This window comes from Protobothrops mucrosquamatus, unplaced genomic scaffold (genome assembly GCF_001527695.2).
Source record: "Protobothrops mucrosquamatus isolate PMUCROS unplaced genomic scaffold, P.Mucros_1.0 scaffold113, whole genome shotgun sequence".
Taxonomy (NCBI): Eukaryota; Metazoa; Chordata; class Lepidosauria; order Squamata; family Viperidae; genus Protobothrops; species Protobothrops mucrosquamatus.
The window spans coordinates 808,334-829,448 of NW_015386485.1; the positions used below are offsets into that span (position 1 = coordinate 808,334).

General features: G+C 38.1%; 1 protein-coding gene across 1 annotated transcript in view; it reads left to right on the forward strand.

Moving 5' to 3' along the window:
• Nucleotides 1-21,115, forward strand: part of LARGE1 (LARGE xylosyl- and glucuronyltransferase 1) — a 188,488-nt gene that overhangs the window by 47,823 nt on the left and 119,550 nt on the right. Inside the window, exon 4 of the mRNA XM_015812827.1 lies at nucleotides 5,076-5,247. Coding sequence (XP_015668313.1) covers nucleotides 5,076-5,247 — 172 coding nt within the window. The remainder of the gene's footprint in view (nucleotides 1-5,075; nucleotides 5,248-21,115) is intronic.

Sequence of the window (21,115 nt, forward strand, 5' to 3'; positions counted from 1 at the left end):
CTAGTAAACCCACAAAGAAGGTTTATTTTTAATTTTGCAAGACTTGTTGCAACATGAGCATGGTGAAATTATCTTATATGGAGAAACCTAAGGTGATTAATTTGCCACAGGTTTTTTTTTTTAACTTTTTGTTTCCATATAAAATGTTAAATGAGCCAGGCTCACTTTGTTAGTCAAATAGCAATAGCATTTAGGCTTATATACTGCTACACAATGCTTCATAGTACTCTCTGACGGTTTACAATGTAGAGCATTATTTGCATATTGCCCCCAATCTGGGTCCTCATTTTACCAACCTCGGGATGATGGAGGACTGAGTCAACCTTGAGCCCTGTCAGGATTGAACTCCAGGCTTGGGCAGAGTTTGCCTGCAATACTGCACTTGAATCAGTGTGCCACCAGGACTCTTCTTCAAATGCAGGAGGGAGTCGTGTTAGGACTATGTAGCACTTCCTTATAATATATTTAATTCAAAGTAATAGCCAACTGAGTAGAAACCATTTTTTTAAACTGAAAAAAAATATGTATTTGCATTTTAAATGAATGCTTAGGCACTTATTCTGCAGAATCTGGCTTTAAACCTATGGATCCTATATGATCATAAAATGTCAATGCTCTGTTGTCTAAAGCCAGGATGATCTGTCTTTTGATATTTTGAAGTTACACTTAAGATTTTTATAAGGGGCAGGATGATAACACAAGTTGGATAGAGCAGCGGTCCCCAACCTTTCCAGCTCGGCAGACCAATGGAGGCGACAGGGTGGGGAGAAGGGAGGGTTTTGCTCATGCATGCACCACTTTCACAAATGCAGCTTCGTACATGCATGCTCACCCACCACTTCCTCAGCCTGGTTCTGAATGGGCTGCAGCCGGGCACTGAACCGCAGATGTGGGTTGGACAACCCCTGGGATAGAGCCAGGAATTTGTTTTGTGGAATAAATGATGGTGTTTGTTGGCTTTCAACTGCTGAGATCTTCTTTTACCTTAGTTACAGGTAGTCCTCAAGTTATGACTACAATAGAGCCCAAAATTTATGTTGCTAAGTAAGAAATTTGTTAAGTGAATTTTGCTGCATTTTACGATTTTTCTCACCACAGTTGTTAAGCGAATCATTGGAGTTCTTAAATTAGTAACATGGTTGTTAAGTGAATCTCCATTGACTTTGCTTGTCAGAAGATTGCAAAATGTGATCACATGACCTCAGGACAGTGCAACCGTCATAAATGTGAGCCAATTGTCAAGCATCCGAATGTAAATCATGTGACCATGGGAATACTGCAATGGTCATAAGTGTAAAAAATGGCCGTTATAAATTCGAATGGTCACTAAATGAACTGTTGTAAGCCGAGGACTGCCTGTATTTGCCATTAAAATATATATTTTAGTATTAATAATCATTTTGCTATATCCAATATAGAAGCATTTTTTCCAAAATAGGCCAGTGCGAAGTTTTAGCATGTGAATGAATGGAATGGCCAAACTTTCCATTGCAATTCAGATCCATACTCCTCTCTGTGCTAATTCCACAAAAATTTAATAAAACCATGTTTCAACTGGTTCTTCCTTGAGGATAAGAAAGACTAAGTAACTGCAGTATAATTGATGTCCAAAGCCTTTGTTTTTCGTTAGGTTCTTCTAGATTGGTTGGGTTCCAACATTGAGAATTCTAAACTAATAAGACCAGTAGCTGTTAGAAAAAATCTATGAATTGTGTTTCCAAAGCAACTGGAGGATGCCCAGTAACAAATTTCAAAATGCTAATGCTGGTTCCTATTGGTCAGTTTCATAAAAGACATGGACCATATTGTATAGGTAGTCATCAACTTACAACCACAATTGGGACCAGAATTTCTACTGCTAAAACAAGGCAGTTGTCTAGGTGAGTCATGCCTGATTTTAACTTTTTTTGCCATAGTTGCTAAATAAATCATTGCAATTGTTAAATGAAACAGGCAGTAGTTAAATTAATCCATTTCCCCCATTGACTTTCCTTGTCAGAAGCCAGCTGTGAAGGTGACAAATGGCAGTCACATAACCCCAGGACACTGCAATCATTGTAAATGCATGTCAATTGCCAAGCACCCAAATTTTGATCACACCTTGGCAGTGGGGATGCTACAACAATTGTTAATTTACTAATAAGTGAGATTGTAGCCCAGGGTTGACATGAGGGGTCCTTGGTGCTCTCTGAGCTTGCTTGTTTTCTTGCAGACGTTTCATTACCCAAACTAGGTAACATCATCAGTGCTAGTCATAAAGGCAAGGATTGGTCGTAAGTTACTTTTTTAATTCTGTTGTAAGTTTGTGTGATTGGTAAAAGAAAGTGTTGTAAGTCGACAATTACTTGTTAACTGCATATGGATTTAGTTGATTGTACATTGAAAATAGGTTGTACATCGAAATTGCAATCCCACAAGAGGGCTGCAATTTCTTCCAAAATATGAATCCTAATCCATTTTCCACTCTGATTTTGTAAACATTTTTTTTTATTTTAAAAAACTATGTTCCCTAAAACTGTAAGAGGGAGGCTACATCTATGTCCTTGTGCTTGAAAGACAGTATATTCATGGTTCAGTAAAGCTGTATCCTTGAAACTAAAATACAATACCAATGTAAAACAGTCATTGCTAAGGGTATAAAATGCTTATACTTATTGCAATTTCATTTTTTCTAACTCATTTCTCTAAATAAACACTGTGACAACTTTTAAGAAAAGGGGTCAAGGAAATTGAGAAAAATGGGATCATCCGTGCACAAGTGTTCTGGCTACATACACCCCTGCCCACATAAATACATTCACTTGGCAAATACTATGATTTAGAAAGATTTATTTCTTTATTCTTGACCTTAGCAATATCTTTCAAAATAGGATTCACAGGAATAGCCTCTCAAGATAAAAGCATCAGTATTTGTCAGGGAAATACTTTCTAACAAAATGTAAAGGCAATGAGAGACTTTTATACTGTTTGTTTGTTTGTTTGTTTTGTGCCTTCCCATCAGTTTACCTATGATGACCAAATGGACATGTCCCTAAAGTTTTTTGGCAACTTTGTTTGTTTGTTTTATTTCATATTTCTTAACCACCCATTCCTCTCCCACTGTTTTGAAGGGATTTGTCATTGCTTTCCTCCTAAGGCAGAGCACAGCTCAGGGAGGGTCCAAGGGATTGCATGAGAGGTGCACCACAGGTTGGGGAAGGCATGCAAAGGTGCAAGGGAGGATCTGGCATGAGCCAAAGGGAGCATGTGAGGGTATACAAATGTGCAAGGGGATACTTGAGGATGCAAGGAAATCTCAGTAAAGGTTAGGGAGGGTGCATGAGGTGTAAAAGTAGGGAAGGCTTTCTCCAGCAACTTGGGAACTTCCTTGCCAGCTTCCCCATTAATTTTTTGGGGAAGATGGCAGGGAAAGCTACAAATGTTGATTATGTGATCCTGGGGTGCTGCAAGCGATCTTAAGTGTGAACCAGTAGCCAAATCCCCAGATTGTGATCATGTGACCACAGGCAAGCTGAGATGCCCAAAACTCCAAGGACCATTTGTAACCACAGTTTGTTCAGCGCCATCGTAACTTTGGACATTCCCTGAACAAACAGTCATAGGTTAGGGACTACCTGTAATAACATGTTTTACCTTTGAGAGATAAGATGCAAATACTGTAGTACTCTACTTGTTACTAGAGCAAATGGAAAGATTTTCTTATTTGCCTCCCTTATTCATTTCTATTTTCTCTTTTTTAAGTCATGGGTTAACAGTACTCTGACAAACCCAGAACCCTCAAATTATAGTTTTTAATCTCCTGGATGAGATTTTAGAACATAAATTGCAAAAAAAACCCACCACATTTTTGTGACATAAGATTTTGGCCTATAGTTAACATGGCATTCTACAAGATTGCTGAATCTTGTTGCAGTTTGTAATTCTCAACTTTTCTTGGATCCCTTTAAATCATTCTACAATTATCCAACCCTGTGAAGGAGATTTGAGAGGTTTATAATGTTAACAACTGCTAACTTTGTGTAACAATCCTGGATATGGGAAATACTTCCTTATTTTACAAATAAATGCTTGTTGCCAGCTTCAAATTCCATCATTTCTCATTCACATTTCTAATCAACTAGCTTTTTATAATTTAATTTGTACTTTGGTTTATGTTTTATTTTAATATTGTATGCCAACTTTCAGGATAGAAAAGAAATTAAATGAGATTTTTCAGCAAGCGGGACTGACCTAGGGTGAATTTTAAATAGGGAAAATTTTTAAAGATTTTAATAATGTCACAGCTATAAATATTTGGTTTTAATTGGCTTTTAAAGGGGAAATGTTTTTGTGTTGTTTTAATGTGCTGTGAGCCGCCCTGAGTCCCGTGGGGAGAAGGGCGGCATACAAGTTAGTGTTAAATAAAAAATAAATAAATAAATAAATAAAAATAAAGTAAATTTTAAAAATATTTTTTTTATTATTATTTTTTTATATTTTTATTTACATATTAAAACTAGTACTGGACATAAAATAATTCCAACTCAAAACTAAAGCACAATTTTCAATACATAATATCAGATAATGAAAGACAGCAGTTGAAAAATCCAGCTAAAAATCAGATGGAACAAAACAAAATGAAGAGGCAGCCAAACGTGTCTCTGGGAAGGACTCGCAGAGAAATTGGGCTGCTATTAAAAAGTCTTCTCCATTGTGATGGAGCTTCAATTGGCATCTTTTTTGGCTCTTTTGGAAAACTAAAGTAAATGCCATGAGTGGCAGCTTTTGAACAGAAGTTTAATGGTCCAAACACATTTGTAGGGCAATAAGGTGAGAGATTTGCATGACTTGTTCACACTAAAATTATGCTGATGCTGCTAGGATGTCACTCTGGATATTTCAGAGGCTTTTTGTGGGTGGAATAACATTAACTTTTGGAGTAAAACCCTGTATCTCAGTGAACAAGAATATGTTCACTGTTCTGCAAAGTGCTGTTTTAATTCCAAGAACCAGTTTGTTTGACATTAAGTATTGTCTCTAGTAAACTGTTCCCCCCCCCCCCCTTTTCTCTCTTCCCTGTCTTTTCTGGCTATTAGTCTGAAGTGTCCTGGATACCCAACAAGCACTATTCTGGCATCTATGGACTGATGAAGCTGGTTCTCACAAAGACACTTCCCGCCAATCTTGAGCGAGTCATTGTCCTTGATACCGACATTACCTTTGCTACAGACATTGCTGAGCTTTGGGCTGTCTTTCACAAATTCAGAGGTACTGTAATGCCTTTATTTCTTATTATTTGAGTTAATATTCAGGGTTTATAAAGTTCTTTGAATTTTGAGGTGTCTGTGCTCTTGCCTGCTGTTATTTTCTCCTTTCAGACTGTTGTCTATTAATTTACATTACCACAGTTAATTAGAAAACCTCTGGGAATGCATTTGTACATGAGGTGTCTCCAGTGAGGAACAGCATATATAGTAAGGTGTGAATATTTTAAAATTGTGTAAATGTTTGTTGGCCTGTATTATATCTAAGATTGCAGCGATCATTATAGTGGCAAAGCTGATGACTGAGGGAGGAGGATCAGTTCAGAACTGGTTGTAAGGACAAGCAACACAATCACAAAAGCAGAATGACAAGATGAAGTCAAAGTATTGAATACTGTTCCTGCGTTGTTTTGCATAGCAAGTAAGAAGAGAACTTCTAAGTGTAATGCAGTACCTTGCTGAAAACTCAACATAAACAAGTATTATTAAATTAAAATCTAAAGATGTAATAGCAGATTTTTTCATCTTTTCACCCACCTCCCTATAACCCCATGAATTTTCTGGGAAGCTAGAAAGCTCTGTGGAACATACTTTTCAGGAATATATTGAAAATCCCCCCCCCGCCCCTCAATTCACCTTTTTCTCACATACACTCTCATAAAATAAGAAATTGTTTTAGACAGAATGAACAAGGATGTTCATTGGAACGTATGTTATCAATTATTAATTTTGTTAACAGGTTGGTGGTAAAAATATCCACCAAACTGTTCCAGCAAAGCTATCTTTATTTGGCCAAAGAAATGTTTTTTTTAAGCAAACAGATGAAATGAACTCATACTAAAGTAATGAAAGGATTATCTCATTTATCTACATTTGCAAATATCGTATTGTTAGTTGCATTTCATCTTTCTCTTGTCTTTTAATATAATAATACCCCCAGTAAGGCACTACCTTGATCTGGTTGTGGGCATATGTGTTCTAAGGAAGATGAGAGCTATGCCAGAGGTTCAACCTTACTGGACAGGTCTCATCAGAGGAGCCAGACAAAAAGTGTCCTTTCCATAAGCAATCTGGTGAAACATAACTTACAGAAATTCATACTGTATTGGTCATTGCCCAAATCAACAAGGCCCATGCTAGATGTTAGAGTTTCTGGACATCTGTTGCTGCACAACCAGGGCCAGCAGCTGCAGGACTACTGGAAGAAAAATTGCTTCTCTGTCACAAATATACAAAGACTGAAAACAAAGAAATAAAGATTTGCTCTTACAAATAAAGTCCAATGAGAATAGATATCTGAAAAAAATGCCAGTTATGGAAAAAATAACATCCGTAACATCCATAACCAGAGGCTAGCAGATCAAGGTCAATTTATAGTATAAAATAAAGTATTCACAGAAGCAGATTGGAAGAACTGCAAAAGTCTCTATCCAGGGCAAGGAAATCAAAACCTTCCCAGAAGTAGCTCAGACAATGGAGACAAAAAGGGGGAGTCAGCAGTAGAGAAAGCCAATATAGATATTGAATCATTTTCATTCCCAAACTAGGCATCCCATCCTCTACCTTCTTTTCAGAATAAAACAAAGCTCTGTAACTAAAAAGACAAAAGGAATTGAAACAAAGAATAGCTGAGCATCTAGAACATCTAGAACAGTGTAAAAGCAACAGAATAAGGATGCCTGCATTGAAACCTGTTACTAAAAAACAGTTAGCACAAGTATTAAGAAATGCCAGTACTATAGTATCAAATATAAACAGCTCACTGCAAGAAACAAACTGATGGTACAGCACAACTGCTGTTATAATTGAATACCTTGGATGAAAATCAACAGAGAAGAAAAAGAAGCCAAAGTGCATCACTAAAATGGAAGGTCAGTTTGGAAAATAAGATCAGAATGCTAAGATCAGGTACAAGCAAGCTAGAGCAGATGAAAGAAAAGAAGCTGAAGAACAAGAAGACTAAATAATATCTGATTGATAATTATCACCTTGATACAACGAATATCACAGAAGCACTAGAAATAATAAAGCAACAAATAACAATCATAGCCAAAAACCCCAGCAGACTCAAAGCGCCAATTTCACATGCTATAGGAAGAGTCTCTAATTTCAATTGAATCAGAAACCTTTCTTCCAATCCATCTATGTAACACCGCAATGAACCAGTGAACACCTGACAAAGAAGAAACAGTGCAATTCAAATTAAATTAGGAGCTCTGAATATGAAGATGAGAAAAATAGTGACACAGAGAATCATGCCGTTTTTCAAGCAGAGATGATAAAAGACTCTATTTATCAAAGAGAATAGATGGATGTGGAATGTTACAAATACATCAGACAGTTGAAGAAGAAGAAGGAAAAAGGGTATTGGAAGAATATGTGAAGACAGTAAAGAAGATGCGCTGAAATTAGTATACCAGAAAGGCTTACTGAATACTGAAGAGACCAGTATGGTCCATAAGAAAAACCAAATGAAGAATAGTTAGAAAAAACATAGCAGGTAACCAGATAACAACAAGATCTGGCAATGACTAAGTGCAGGAAAGTTGAAAAAAGACACAGAGGGGCTAATTCTGGATGCATAAGATCAAGCTTTAAAAACAAATGCATACAAAGCCAGAATTGAGAAGACAGCAACAGACAGCAAATGCCACCTTTGCAAAAAAGCTGAATAAACAATGGACCACTTTATTAGCTGCTGCAAAAATATTACACAGACTGACTACAAATAATGGTGCATTAGAATATCTGCAAGAAGTACCATTTATCCACCATCAAGAAAACCACAAAATACACAAAGTAAAAGAAAAAAAAGTAGAAGTTAAAGTTATCTGGGATTTTAGAATTCAAACAGACAAGCACCTGCCACACAACACTCCAAACTTAAAAACTGTTAATAAGAAAAAAAAAATCTGGATAATGGATGTTGCGGTACCTAGAGATAGCAGAAGAGAAAAATTGGCAAAACCCACAAAATATAAAAAGTCACAAGTAGAAATAGAATGACAGTGGCAAAAGTAAACAAAGATAGTACCAATGAGTAACAGACTCATTGCGTGCAATCCCAAAGCACCACTTGAACACCATCAGCACTGACAAAATTGCTTGCAAAAGGCAGCTTTCCTTGGAACAGCTTACATCTTGTGACAATACCATTAATATTAAACAACATTATCTGCCTATCCTAAGTCCTTGGGAAGGACTTAATAAGTGGACAAAATGCCATGTCCAATCTAAACATCTGGCTAGCTGTCTGACCAACCATAATTTATTATTAAATTTATGTGCCACTCCTAGTGACCCTAGGCAGTTCTCAATTGTTAAAACATTTAAAAAACAAAGAACAATACAGAAACATAAAAACAACACAAGACAAAGGGACAAGAATGGCAGGGGGAACAGAAAGGGAAGAAAGGGGCATCAATCATCCTCTCTAAAGGCTTAGAGGAAGACCCACTTCTTGAAGGACTTTTAAATCTCAGTAGAGTTGGAGATGTTCGAATGTTGAGGGGGGGGGACCAAAATATTTCTACCTTGCTTTTAGAATAGAAAATTTACTTTTTGAACATAAGTCGAAGAATTCTATATTTAGTGAGTAGTTTAGAAATTTTCAGTCCTATTTTTGGATTTTGATCAGAACATCTTAGTGCAGTTTTGAAAGATTGTCTGAAATGGTGTAGGGTTCCTGCCTGAGCAGGGGGTTGGACTCGATGACCTCCAAGGTCCCTTCCAACTTTTATTATTATTATTATTATTATTATTATTATTATTATTATTATTATTATTATTATTATTATTATTATTATTATTATTACTACTACTACTACTACTACTACTACTTCTACTACTATTATTATTATAACATGCAAAGATGGTAATACTGTCATTAAAGGTAACTCCTTCTCTGCAGGAATTTGACTCTCTAATTGTTCCATTACTGAGGGCTATTGTCAAGGCTGCTAACATCGGATGTTCTTGCTTGACAATATATGAAGAAGCAGACATGTTTTATTTAGCCTGTGTATCACTTCTAGAGTTAAAGTCAGACAATGTTAGAAGGGAGGGGGGAAAGCATGTACTCGGGGAATAGTTAGCCATAACAATATTTCAGTACAGTATTTTCAAGGTCAGTTGTAACCAGAGGAGATACGGAAGGGAAAGTTCACACTTCAAACTAATTGGAGGACGTGATTGATGTTAAATGAAGGAGTGAGGTATGCTTTGTTACGGGTGATTTGGGGAAGGAGTATTCAGTTTTTTGCTTTATTATGTACGTGCCAAAGCTATGTAGCAATAAAAGGATTCTTTAAGGTAAACAAAGCCTCAAAGTTCTTTGAAAAGCTTCTTCTTTCGGAACCATGACAGCTATTCTATATCAGTAACTTTCTTACTAGAATCAGTTGGCAACAATTGTCTAGTTCAAGCCTTGTCCAATTTGATATTGCTTGAACTGTGGCAAGAATTTTTTTTCAGCAGGTGATACAGGGAGAAGTAGAGCTGTCTACCTAGAAGAGAAAATCTGCTTGTCCTGGTCGCACCATACCTTAGGGATTCTTGTAAAATATTTTAAAATAAATTTAATTGATTTCCATTTGAACCTAGATTTATGAATGTTTTACTCAAGAATGTTGTTTGGGGAACTAACATTAGCCACCAGCTGCTAATCTCTATCTAGCTGCAGTGGAGATGTTTGAAAAATTAATTTAGAATATCAATTACTTATGATATAAGAACACTGATGTTTTCCTAAAATATGTTTTAACTATAAAACAGTATAGTTTTGATTTCTGTGGTGCTTACCTAGAAACAGAAGCTAAAATAAATTTTCCTTATTTTATTTCAAGATGTGATTTTGACAGATAGCTGTTACTTTTGAAGTATGAGTGTTCTTTTCTTCAGGAAAAAGATGTTTTGTATTGTCTCTGGGAAGGTCATTGCACAGTAGGATCCAACATATACTTTAGATGAGCAGTAGTTGAACAAGGATGAATTCCTTCAGCAGATATGGCAAACCACACAATTACCATGTCAGGGACATTTCTTTGTGCTGGACTGATTTACACGGGCCATCCATATTTCTGTTCCTCTAAGCCATTGTACAAAATGCTAGTTAATCATTTGTTAATTAACTAGTTAATCTAAGTTTTCTAACGGCAACTGACATATAGAACCCTTGTTTCAGTTTGCTGCTTGACAGAAACTTTTATGTTTGAGTAGCATCCTAGGAACATATGAGAGAGAGAGACTATTATATAGGTCAAAGGCAGAAGAAGGAACTTTAATTCTTATTCTACAATTTTAAAGATAGATGGGAGGAATATCGCATATATTCCACATAATAGAACTGCTGCCAAGATGACTAATTTGATTGTGTGTGTATGTGTGAGTGTGTGTGTGTGTGTATGAAGTATTGATTTAAAATCTTTGATCCCATTTTTCAACTAAGTGGCACTCAAAACAGTTTCATATAGAGATGATATAATACTGATAGGTATTAATTATTGTTTTAATTCCTTATGTAGGTCCTCATCCTATGTATTTTTTAAACAGTACTATTTTCTCTGTATGTTGCTTAGAACATCAGAATTATGTACAAGTTATTAAAACAAAACCCCTACTTTTAAAAACAAAAAAATAAAAACATGTTGACTAAGAGCAGGTTAATGAGAAGTCACAAAGGTTATGCCATAAGCACTGAATGAGCATCTGTCGAAAGATAATTCCATAGTTGTAGGTGCTTGAAAATTGTATCCTGCCTGTAACATGCTGATCTCAACTGCTAGCTAGATTAGAAAGCAGTCCCAGGTAATCTTCTCCTAAAATTATATATTCATAGTTATTTTTCCCCCCAAAATTACTAAAAAGCTACTGCATATGGAAAGATATTTGAAGTGCTTCCAGCATACTAATGGGTTTTCTTAAGGAGATATGTTGAAAATTAAAGTGAATAAATATATGCATTCTTTCATCAAATTCATTGAAAGATCTGTGGTTAAAACCTTTTATTTACAAGTGCACAAGAATACCTTTATTGAAATAGAGATATTTCTATTCTCTATTGAAATAGAAATAGATATCTCTATCCCTATTGAAATAAACTAGAAAAGTGGTGGGGGGGAGGGTGACAGCACTATATGTAACTCCAGATTCATGCTAAAGTTGTTTCACATATAACAGGGGATGGCCAAATGAATGCAGGCCAACGTGATTCCAGCAAGCACTCTTATACAATGTATTCTCAAACAGCTATTACATTCATATTCTATATTACAAGTATCTGGCAAAAACATTGCAGATGTATATATTTCTTTTGAAATTGATTGCTATTCAAAATTCCCCCCTCCTTCTTTCCATTTTTTATGTGGTTTTAAAAACACCAACACATCTAAGCAAAAGGTGAGTTTTGTTTTGCTTTGCCTGAATACACACAGGCTACTAAACCTGTTTGCCTTGCATCAACAGTTCAAACAGGAAGAAAAATATGTTTTGACATCATAAATGCCAGAAAGGTTTAGCAATGTTTTGGGTGCAGGTTCATGTGTCCACAGCTAAAGATTGGCACGTAATCAGTTTAGAACTTTAAATCCTTGGAACTACAGCATGTAAGAACATAAGAATATTGCTCTTCTGAGGGTCCAAAGCAACATTAGGTGGTAGGTGCAGTTTTGAAGCCTATTGAAATGTGTGTGTTTGTGTGTGTGTGTGTGTGTGTGTGTGTGTGTGCGTGCACTTTTGAGTCATTGTTGACTCCTGGGGACTGCCTGGACAAATCTCTTCAGTATTCTTGGCAAGGTTTTTGAAGTGGTTGCTGGGACTGAGAGAGACTGATGGGCCAAAGTCATCTAGTCAGTTTCATGCCCAAAGTGGGACCAGAACTGTGTCTCCTCGTTTTTACATTGATGCCTTAAACCCCTACACCAAATTGCTCTTATTGGAATGAGTAAGATCATTAAAACAAGTCTTAATAACAGACTTACTAATATTCTTATAAGAAGCAATTCTTAAAGGAAGCCATCCTATGAAAGCTGCCATGAAACAATTTTTTTGTCCTAAAAGATATATTAATCTCTACAAGGTCATAATCTTTCACAGGGAGATTCACATTAACAATTCTGTTAATGGCCAAAATATACAACTATTTCCGCCTGGAGCAAACTTACAATAGGCTTAGATCTATTAGAATACAAGTGATGGAATCAGAGTTTATGAAAATAGAAAGGAAAAACTCAAAATCATGCTGAGTATGAATACAAGTTCAAATCTTTAACCTGGATTGGAAGATATATTTACTTATTTATTTAATAAATATTTGGGGATTTAGAGACTGCTCAACTCTAAAATGACTGTAGATGGCTGATGTCAATAGGAACTATAAGAAAAACAAGAAGAACAATAAGAAATCTCATGCATCCAGGCAAGATAGATACATAACCTTTATTGTCATTTTTTACTGTGGGTACATTGGCACACATTAAAAATGAAATTTTGTTGCTCTCAAAAGTGTACACATACACAACACACATTTAAACATGCTATATACAACATATGTATAAACCTACACCTTTACATAAAAATAACATAAATGTTAATCGCTGTCCATCTTGAATACATAGTGGAAAGAGGAAGCTTTAGAATTCACAAGATTAATATTGTATGGAACAAAACTGTGGCTGAATCTGGATGTTCTACTTCAGATACCACAAAGCCTCCTCCCAGAAGGTAACAAGGAAAACAGGTTGTGAAGAGGATATGTAGTGTCTCTGACAATCTTGCAGACTCTGCTCAAGCATCGCTTATGCTATGTCCTGGATGGAAGGGAGGGAACTGCCAGTAATCTTTTCTGCCATCCTTACAACTCTCTGTACTGCCTTCCTGTCTGAAGCAGTGATGCTTCCAAACCAGACTGTAATGCTGTATGACAGGATGCTCTCGATCATTCCTCTGTAGAAAGTGGTAAGGACAGGGAAAGGAAGATGTACTTTTCTCATGCAACGCAGAAAATGCAGACACTGCTGTGCTCATTTACCAGTGTCTCGCTGTGAGTGACCAAGCCAGCCTACTCGTTAAGTGCACACCCAGAAATTTGATCCTGGAACCATCTCCACAGGTGAATCATTAATATACAGAGGAGTGTGGCTGTGCCTGCCTTTTCTGAAATTAACAATGATCTTTTTGGTTTTACCTATGTTTAAAACTAGGTTGTTTTTCTTACACCAGTTCACCAAACCCTCAAACTCCTTGCAGTAAGCACCTCCTTGTCATCTTGAATAAGGTCCACTACTTCACAATATGGTTGGCAGCAAACTTAGCACAACAGTCATGGGTCAACAGGGTGAACAGCAGCGGCTTAGGACGCAGCCCTCAGGAGAACCTATGCTCAAGAAAATGGTGTTAGAAATACTTGTTCCAGTTTGCACATATTGGGGCCTGTTAGTAAGAAAATCAAGAATCCAGTTGCACAAAAAAGTGTTTAAGCCTAAAAGGTCCAGTTTGTCTAGTAGATGCTGGGGAATGATTGTATTAAATGCCGAACTGAAGTCAACAAACAACAAACGCACATGAGCATTTCTTTCCTCTAAATGCTCCAAGCTCAGATGGAGAACAGAAGAAATAGCATCTTCTGTAAAGCGAATTGTGCGGTAAGCAAACTGAAGTGGGTCAAATGCTGGTGGGTGGCTAGATACAATAATATCCTTTATCAGCCTCTCAAAGCCCGCCCAGGGATGTTATCTGGGCCTGCTGCCTACCGAATGTTAACTTTCCTCAGTGTTTTCCGGACAGAGGTAACATCAAAGCTAAGCACTTGCTTCTCAGGATGGGGCTCAGCTTGCCTAGCAGAAGTGCTATTTGATGCCTCAAATCTTCCAAAAAATGTATTCAGCTCATTTGGAAGTCTGTGTCATCCTTGCATCTCGATGGAGCCATCTTATAATCTATAATGGCCTGGATTCCTTGCCACATGCGCCTGGTGTTTGTTGGGTCCAGAAAAAAGTTCCGAATTTTCTGACAATGGGCTTATTTTGCACATTTTATGGCACTTTTCAAATTAGCTCTGGCTGTTCTAAGTGCCAGCATATCACCGGATTTAAAAACCACATTTCCTGCTTTCAGCATCTTGCGGACCTCATAAGTCAGTCATGTTTTTTCATTCGCCCTCACAACATTGCTTTTAAGGACACAGACATCTTCTATGCACTTTTGAATATATGCAGATACTGTAGTGGCATATCCCTCAAGATTTATATGCTGATTATCAGTTGCTGCTTCTTTAAACATGCCCCAATCCGTGCACTCAAAGCAGTCTTGTAATGCTTCTACAGCTTCCTTTGCCCAAGCCCTCACCTACTTTACTGTAGGTTTTACTCTGAGCAATAAATATTTATATGCTGGAATAAGCAGCACTAAGAGATGATCAGAAGGACCCAGGTGAGGATGGGGGATAGCTTTAAATGCATTTTTGATATTACAATAAGCAAGATCCAGTGTATTCTCCCCTCTGGTTGCAAAGTCCACATATTGATGGAAATAGGGAAGAGTAGCTTTCAAATCAACTTGATTAAAGTCTCCTACTACAATAAATGCAGCCTCTGAGTAACTAGTTCATAAGTCACTGATGGTATGAAAGAGAACATTCAGAACCTCTTTTCTGTTTGCATCAGGAGGCATATATACAGCTATGATAATGGTAACAGAAAATTCTCTAGGCAGAGAATTTGATGGTCAAAAGCTCCACATCAGGGGAAGACAGACTTGAAACCACCATGGCATTATTACACCATCTGTCATTTATATAAAAACAGATAACCCCTCCCCTGGATTTGCCACTAAGAGCAAAACTCCAGTCCAGCCAAAATGTTGAAAATCCCATCAAGCTAACAGGACTATCTGGGACAGAGGGCTTTAAGCAAATTTCTGTTGCAATGATGACACAGCAGTTTCTCACCTCTCGGTTTGTTGTTAAATCTAGCCTCAAGTAATTCATTTTTGGCTCTAAGGAGTAAGCATTTACAAACAAAATAGATAGAAGTGACACTCTGTATGGTTTAGTTTTTAGCCTAGATGTTAGACCTCTGTGTTTGCCACGTTTCCTCTTTCGATCACACCACCTCCTCTTCTTCTGAAGATGGTCAGCACTGGAGGGAAACTTCCCAGCTGCAATGGCTGCCACCCCACTCTGCCTCTGCCACCTGAAACACTGTCTTCGCTGCTCAAAACACTGAGCACAATGCTGACTCCACCTCTAGATATTCCCTTTCTCCCTCCCCCAGTCCTCCAGACATTACAGCTGATTTCTCACCCTCCGTGTGAACTGCTAGTGCCTCCACTCTTAACTCTTTCCCCTGTAGTAATCTGAGGCCATGCAGATTATCCAGAACAGTTTTCTCGACAGTTCCTCTCTCGCTAAAGCACACTCCTTCTAACAAAAAAAACCACACCAAAGGGTGGAAGAACAGCCAGCTTTTTAAAGCCTTCTGGAAGAATATCAGGCTAGGACCAACAAAGATTTCTAGGAATATTTGATTGTAAAAGGCAGGCACTATAACAGAGAAGGGGAGAAAATTGCTAAATATAAAATTGAATTGTGGAAACATCAAAGCCATCAAAACCTGGGCTGTCCTTGTGATATGATACACTGCTGGAATTAGTAACTGGACAGAAGCTAAAGTGGACAGTTTGAACCAAAAAACAAGATAACTGATAACCACACACTATGTATTATCTCCCTATTGTGATATTGATAGATTATACCTCTCCTGCAGAAATGGAGGCAGACATTTACTTCAAACTAAATTAACTGTCAAAGAATAAATACATGTATCATAATTATGATTGTATAAAACACATCCAAGAATAAGCATTCATGTAAATTAAAAATTGGAACTTATCAAATGTACTGGGAAAAAGAAGTGAATATTGAAATTGTTGAAAGAAAAATTTTCAGGTCCAGTCCAAGCTGGGAATAAGAAAATGGAGACTGCTTTAGGAAAGAAGGTACAGTTTATTGAGTTACCAGAAACTTCAGTGACACAGCATGTGTTTCTGGGGTGGCTGACAAAATGGAGCTGGGAGTGGTGGGTTTTTATACCTTCTTGGGCTTTTGTCTTTGGAGTTGTTCCTGTTCCTGTGGCATGAACTTTGACCTGGGCCTCAGTGTGCTCTTCTGATATCCTAATGGTGGTAGGTTAATCCTATTATGCACTGCTTCTCTGAGGCTGTGGCTGATGACTATGTCCTATGTTGGATTTTTAGGTGAGGGGTTGCTGGTTCTAATCCTATCACTCTGCTGTTGTTAGCTATCAAATCTTGCTCCAAGGTATTTTAAAAGATCCTGTCTTGAATGGGCTTCTGCTGGTAGTATTTGCTCCTGAATGGAACCTCAGTCTTTCTGAATAGGATTATCAAATCTGCATTTCTACAGAGCTGGCCTGCTTAGTTTCTGCTTGCGGCTGTTAAAAAAAACTGGGCCTGCTTTTCTGCCTTTAAGATCCTTTGGGGAAATATAATATTCTGCCTTTTTAATATTCCCCACAAAATAATGTAATAAAAATATGAACAGAACATTGGCAAGGAAAAGCATTGCATGGTCAATTTCTTCAAAAGATCAAGGGGAAAGTAGATAAAGATAAAACCTTGTAATGGCTTACAACTGGAACATTAAAAAAAGGAAGTAAAGGCTTGATTTTGGATGTGCAAGAGCAAGCTATTCGAACTAGCCAGGATGGAAAAGTCATCAAAGTTCAGATTGTGCAAAACAGCAGAAGAAACAGTAGATTATATACTCAGCTCATGCAAGAAGATCACACCCGATTGTAAATAAAAATATAACACAATTTCCAAAATGATTCATTGAAACATCTTTAATAATTATCATGTATCAGTAATAAATAATCAGTGAAAGCATATTGTTGGATAAGTAGTCAAAAATTAGCAGGTTGAAATATTGTGGGATTTCCTAATGCGTGCTAATAAAAGCTTGGTTTATAACATACTATATAACATATCAAGAAGACTCCTGCGAGTCCCTTGGACTGCAAGGCGTTCAAACCAGTCAGTCCTAGAAGAGATCAACCCCGACTGCTCTTTAGAAGGCCAGATCCTGAAGTTGAAACTCAAATACTTTGGCCACCTAATGAGAAGGAAGGACTCACTGGAGAAGGGCCTAATGCTAGGAAAGATTGAGGGCAATAGAAGAAGGGGACGACAGAGAATGAGGTGGCTGGATGGAGTCACTGAAGCAGTAGGCGTGAACTTAAATGGACTCCAGAAGATGGTAGAGGACAGGAAGACCTGGAGGAACGTTGTCCATGGGGTCGCGATGGGTCAGACATGACTTCGAAATTAACAACAACAACAACAAACATAACATATCAACCACATATTTAACTGTGGTTGAAAAGGAGAAAGTATAGATAATTGATGTGCTGGTACCCAGGGCATAGTAGAATAGAAGATAAAGAATTGGAGAAGATCACAAAGTATCAGCATCTGAAAATTGAAACTGAAAGACTATGCATTAACCAGACAACACCACACCTGAAGGCAGGACAAGAAGCAATAAATGGAAAATAATCAAAGACAGAAGCAACCTAGAACTAAGAAGAAATTTCCTGACAGAACAATCAATCAGTGGAACAACCTGCCTCCAGAAGTTGTGAATGCTCCAACACTGGAAGTTTTTAAGAAGAGACTGGACAGCCATTTGTCTGAAATGGTATAGGGCAGTGGTTCTCAACCTTTTTAATGCCGCGACCCCAACTGGTCGTAAGTCGAGGACTAAACCTGTCGTAAGTCGAGGACTAAACCGGTCGTAAGTCGAGGACTAAACCGGTCGTAAGTCGAGGACTTTCCCTGCCCAGGAGCGCCGCACATGCGTGGTTCCGCCCCCTGCGCCGGCCGAGGCATAGCTGGCAAGTGGCAGAGACGGAGCAGGCCGACCACCAGCTGGCCCAGCCCAAGGGAGGTAAGGCACCCGCCGGAAAAGGGGAAAAAAATGGCGGACAAAAAAAATAGCAGAAAAAAAAATGGTGGACAGCCTTGCTTGGCGACCCCTGTGAAATGGTCGATCGACCACAAATGGGGTCCCGACCCACAGGTTGAGAACCACTGGTATAGGGTTTCCTGCCTGAGCAGGGGGTTGGATTAGAAGACCTCCAAGGTTCCTTCCAACTCTATTATTATTATTATTATTATTATTATTATTATTATTATTATTATTATTATTATTATCATCATCATCATCATCATCATCATCATCATCATCATCATCATCACCACCACCACCACCACCACCACCACCATCACCACCACCACCACCACCACCACCACCATCACCATATCACCATATTACCATTATCATCATTATATTCATGTGAGAGTCAGTTTGTTTTAATTCTTACAGCATCAGGCTAGAAACTGAAGATTGTGAGCTTTAGTCCCACCTTAAGCACCCAACCAGCTTGGCCTTGTTCTTCTGTCTTAGCCCTAGAAAAGACAGTGGCAAATCAGTTCTGAAATCTTGCCAAGAAAACTCCAGGCAGTGTTTAGCCTCATGATTTAATGACCATGTTCTAGGTAACAGATTTCCTGATGTTTCTCCATCCATAGTTGCTGGCGAAATGTTAGGAAAACTGTTGTCAATACCACAGTCACTAAATCCTGCAGGCCAATACTGCCCAGTGTTTGTATTCTTCATTCTGTACATATGATATGCATGTTTTTATTTATTAAATTCCTACACCTCCCAGCTCATCTAAATGACTCTGGTCAGTTTACAACTATATAATAAAATGATATACACATGGCTAGAAGCACAGTTAAAAACAGAATTAAGAACAAGATTAAAATTTACAGGTAAATATGAAAATCAAAGTTAAAACATTCAAAAGACTAAAAAAGTTTACAAGTAGAAGGAATGCCCTCAAGCTATCAGCCACCCTCAGGTTTCATTGCCCTCTTAGTTCCTCATACTAATTGGCATAGCTAGCCTTAACACTCTTCTAAAAATAACCAAAGAATGGGGGGTGGGGCTTGCCTCACCTTTGAAGGTAAGATGTTCCAAAGCAGCGGTTCTCAACCTATGGGTCGCGACCCCATTTGGGGTCGATCGACCATTTCACGGGGGTCGCCAAGCAAGGCTGTCCACCATTTTTTCCCCCTTTTCCGGCGGGTGCCTTACCTCCCTTGAGCTGGGCCAGCTGGTGGTCAGCCTGCTCCGTCTCTGCCGCTTGCCAGCTATGCCTCGGCCGGGGCAGGGGGGCGGAACCACGCATGCGCGGCGCTCCTGGGCAGGGAAAGTCCTCGACTTACGATCGGTTGGGTAGTCCTCGACTTACGACCGGTTTAGTCCTCGACTTACGACCGGTTGGGGGTTGTGGCATTAAAAAGGTTGAGAACCACTGTTCCAAAGGATTGGGTAACTGAGAGAAGGTCCTCCTCCTCCTCCTCCTCCTCCTAGATCCCGCCAGTCAAAATTCTTTGGCTGAAGGATTCATAGCATAACCCTCTGCTTGACCAGGTGGGATGGGTCAATGTAATTGGGCCAAGTCAGCTGAATTCAGGTGAATATTTAAGTAGAACAACTTAAATCATTTATCAAGCTATATTAGAAATATTTCAAAACCACTGTTAAAGAAGAAAAATCAAAAGAATTTTGGAAAAATGTGTTTACAGTGTATTTTTTCAGAACTCTTGAAAGATAATAAATTTATGGGTGATTTCTTACATGTAAGAATAGTAGGGCAGAACTGGAATACTTTGTATCTTGTAAACCAGTTTTAAATGTAATCATAATTTTAAATTGTTAGAAACAATCAAAACATTCATGGCATTTTAGAAGACAATAAAAAAGTGAAGTTTACAGATGGTTTTTAAAATGTCAGTAGTCCTTGGGAAATTAAAAGATTTACAGCTCACTAAGATAAAAGGCTGTTGGAGGAAAAAGGCTGCCATAATTAGGGAGACACACAATCCTAATCTGATTGCCTCATTCTAATTCAAATAAAATTTCCAGAGAAATTGTAAAGATTCCCTATGTAGAATCAATATAAGCTTGTTAGAATGTGATTGGTTCCTTAGAAAAAAGATCCTCATAATAGTAATTCAGGAACAGATTTTTGGAAGTTGACAGCATGCTTTACTATTCATAATGCTAAGTACCAATAGTTAGCCAAAAATAACTTTGGATAGCTTTCTCAAGTTGTTAGTAACACCTCACTCATTATTTTTCTTATCCACATTCTAATGTAGGGGTTGTGGCATTGTTTATTTATTTGTTTGCTTGTTTGTTTGTTTGTATGTATGTTTTATTGATTTAGTTTACAGCTGTGGGATTTCAGTTTTGACCTTGCTATCTTTTGAAAGTTATTCAAGGTTGGTTAAATGTTACTACCGGTAATGGAAATGACTGTAGGGCAGCCTTTTCAGCACCAGGGACTAGTTCCATGGAGAGAAGTTTTTCCATGGATTAGAAGGGGCGTGGTTTTGTGTGCTGCCTGCATCCTACGGAAGGGGCTTCACTTCTTTGCATGGCCCAGTTTCTGGCATGCTCTGGCCCAGTGCTGGTCCACGGACCAGAGGTTAGGGACCCCTGCTGTAGGGGAGAGAAAGGTTGTAGGGAATAGAGAGCTATTTTCCAAGATACCTGAGGGCAGGACAAGAAGCAACAGATGGAAACTAATCAAGGAGAGAAGCAACCTACAACTAAGGAGAAACTTCCTGACAGTTAGAACAATTAACCAGTGGAACAACCTGCCTCCAGAAGTGGTGAATGCTCCAACACTGGAAGTTTTTAAGAAGAGACTGGACAGCCATTTGTCTGAAATGGTATAGGGTTTCCTGCCTGAGCAGGGGGTTGGACTAGATGACCTCCAAGG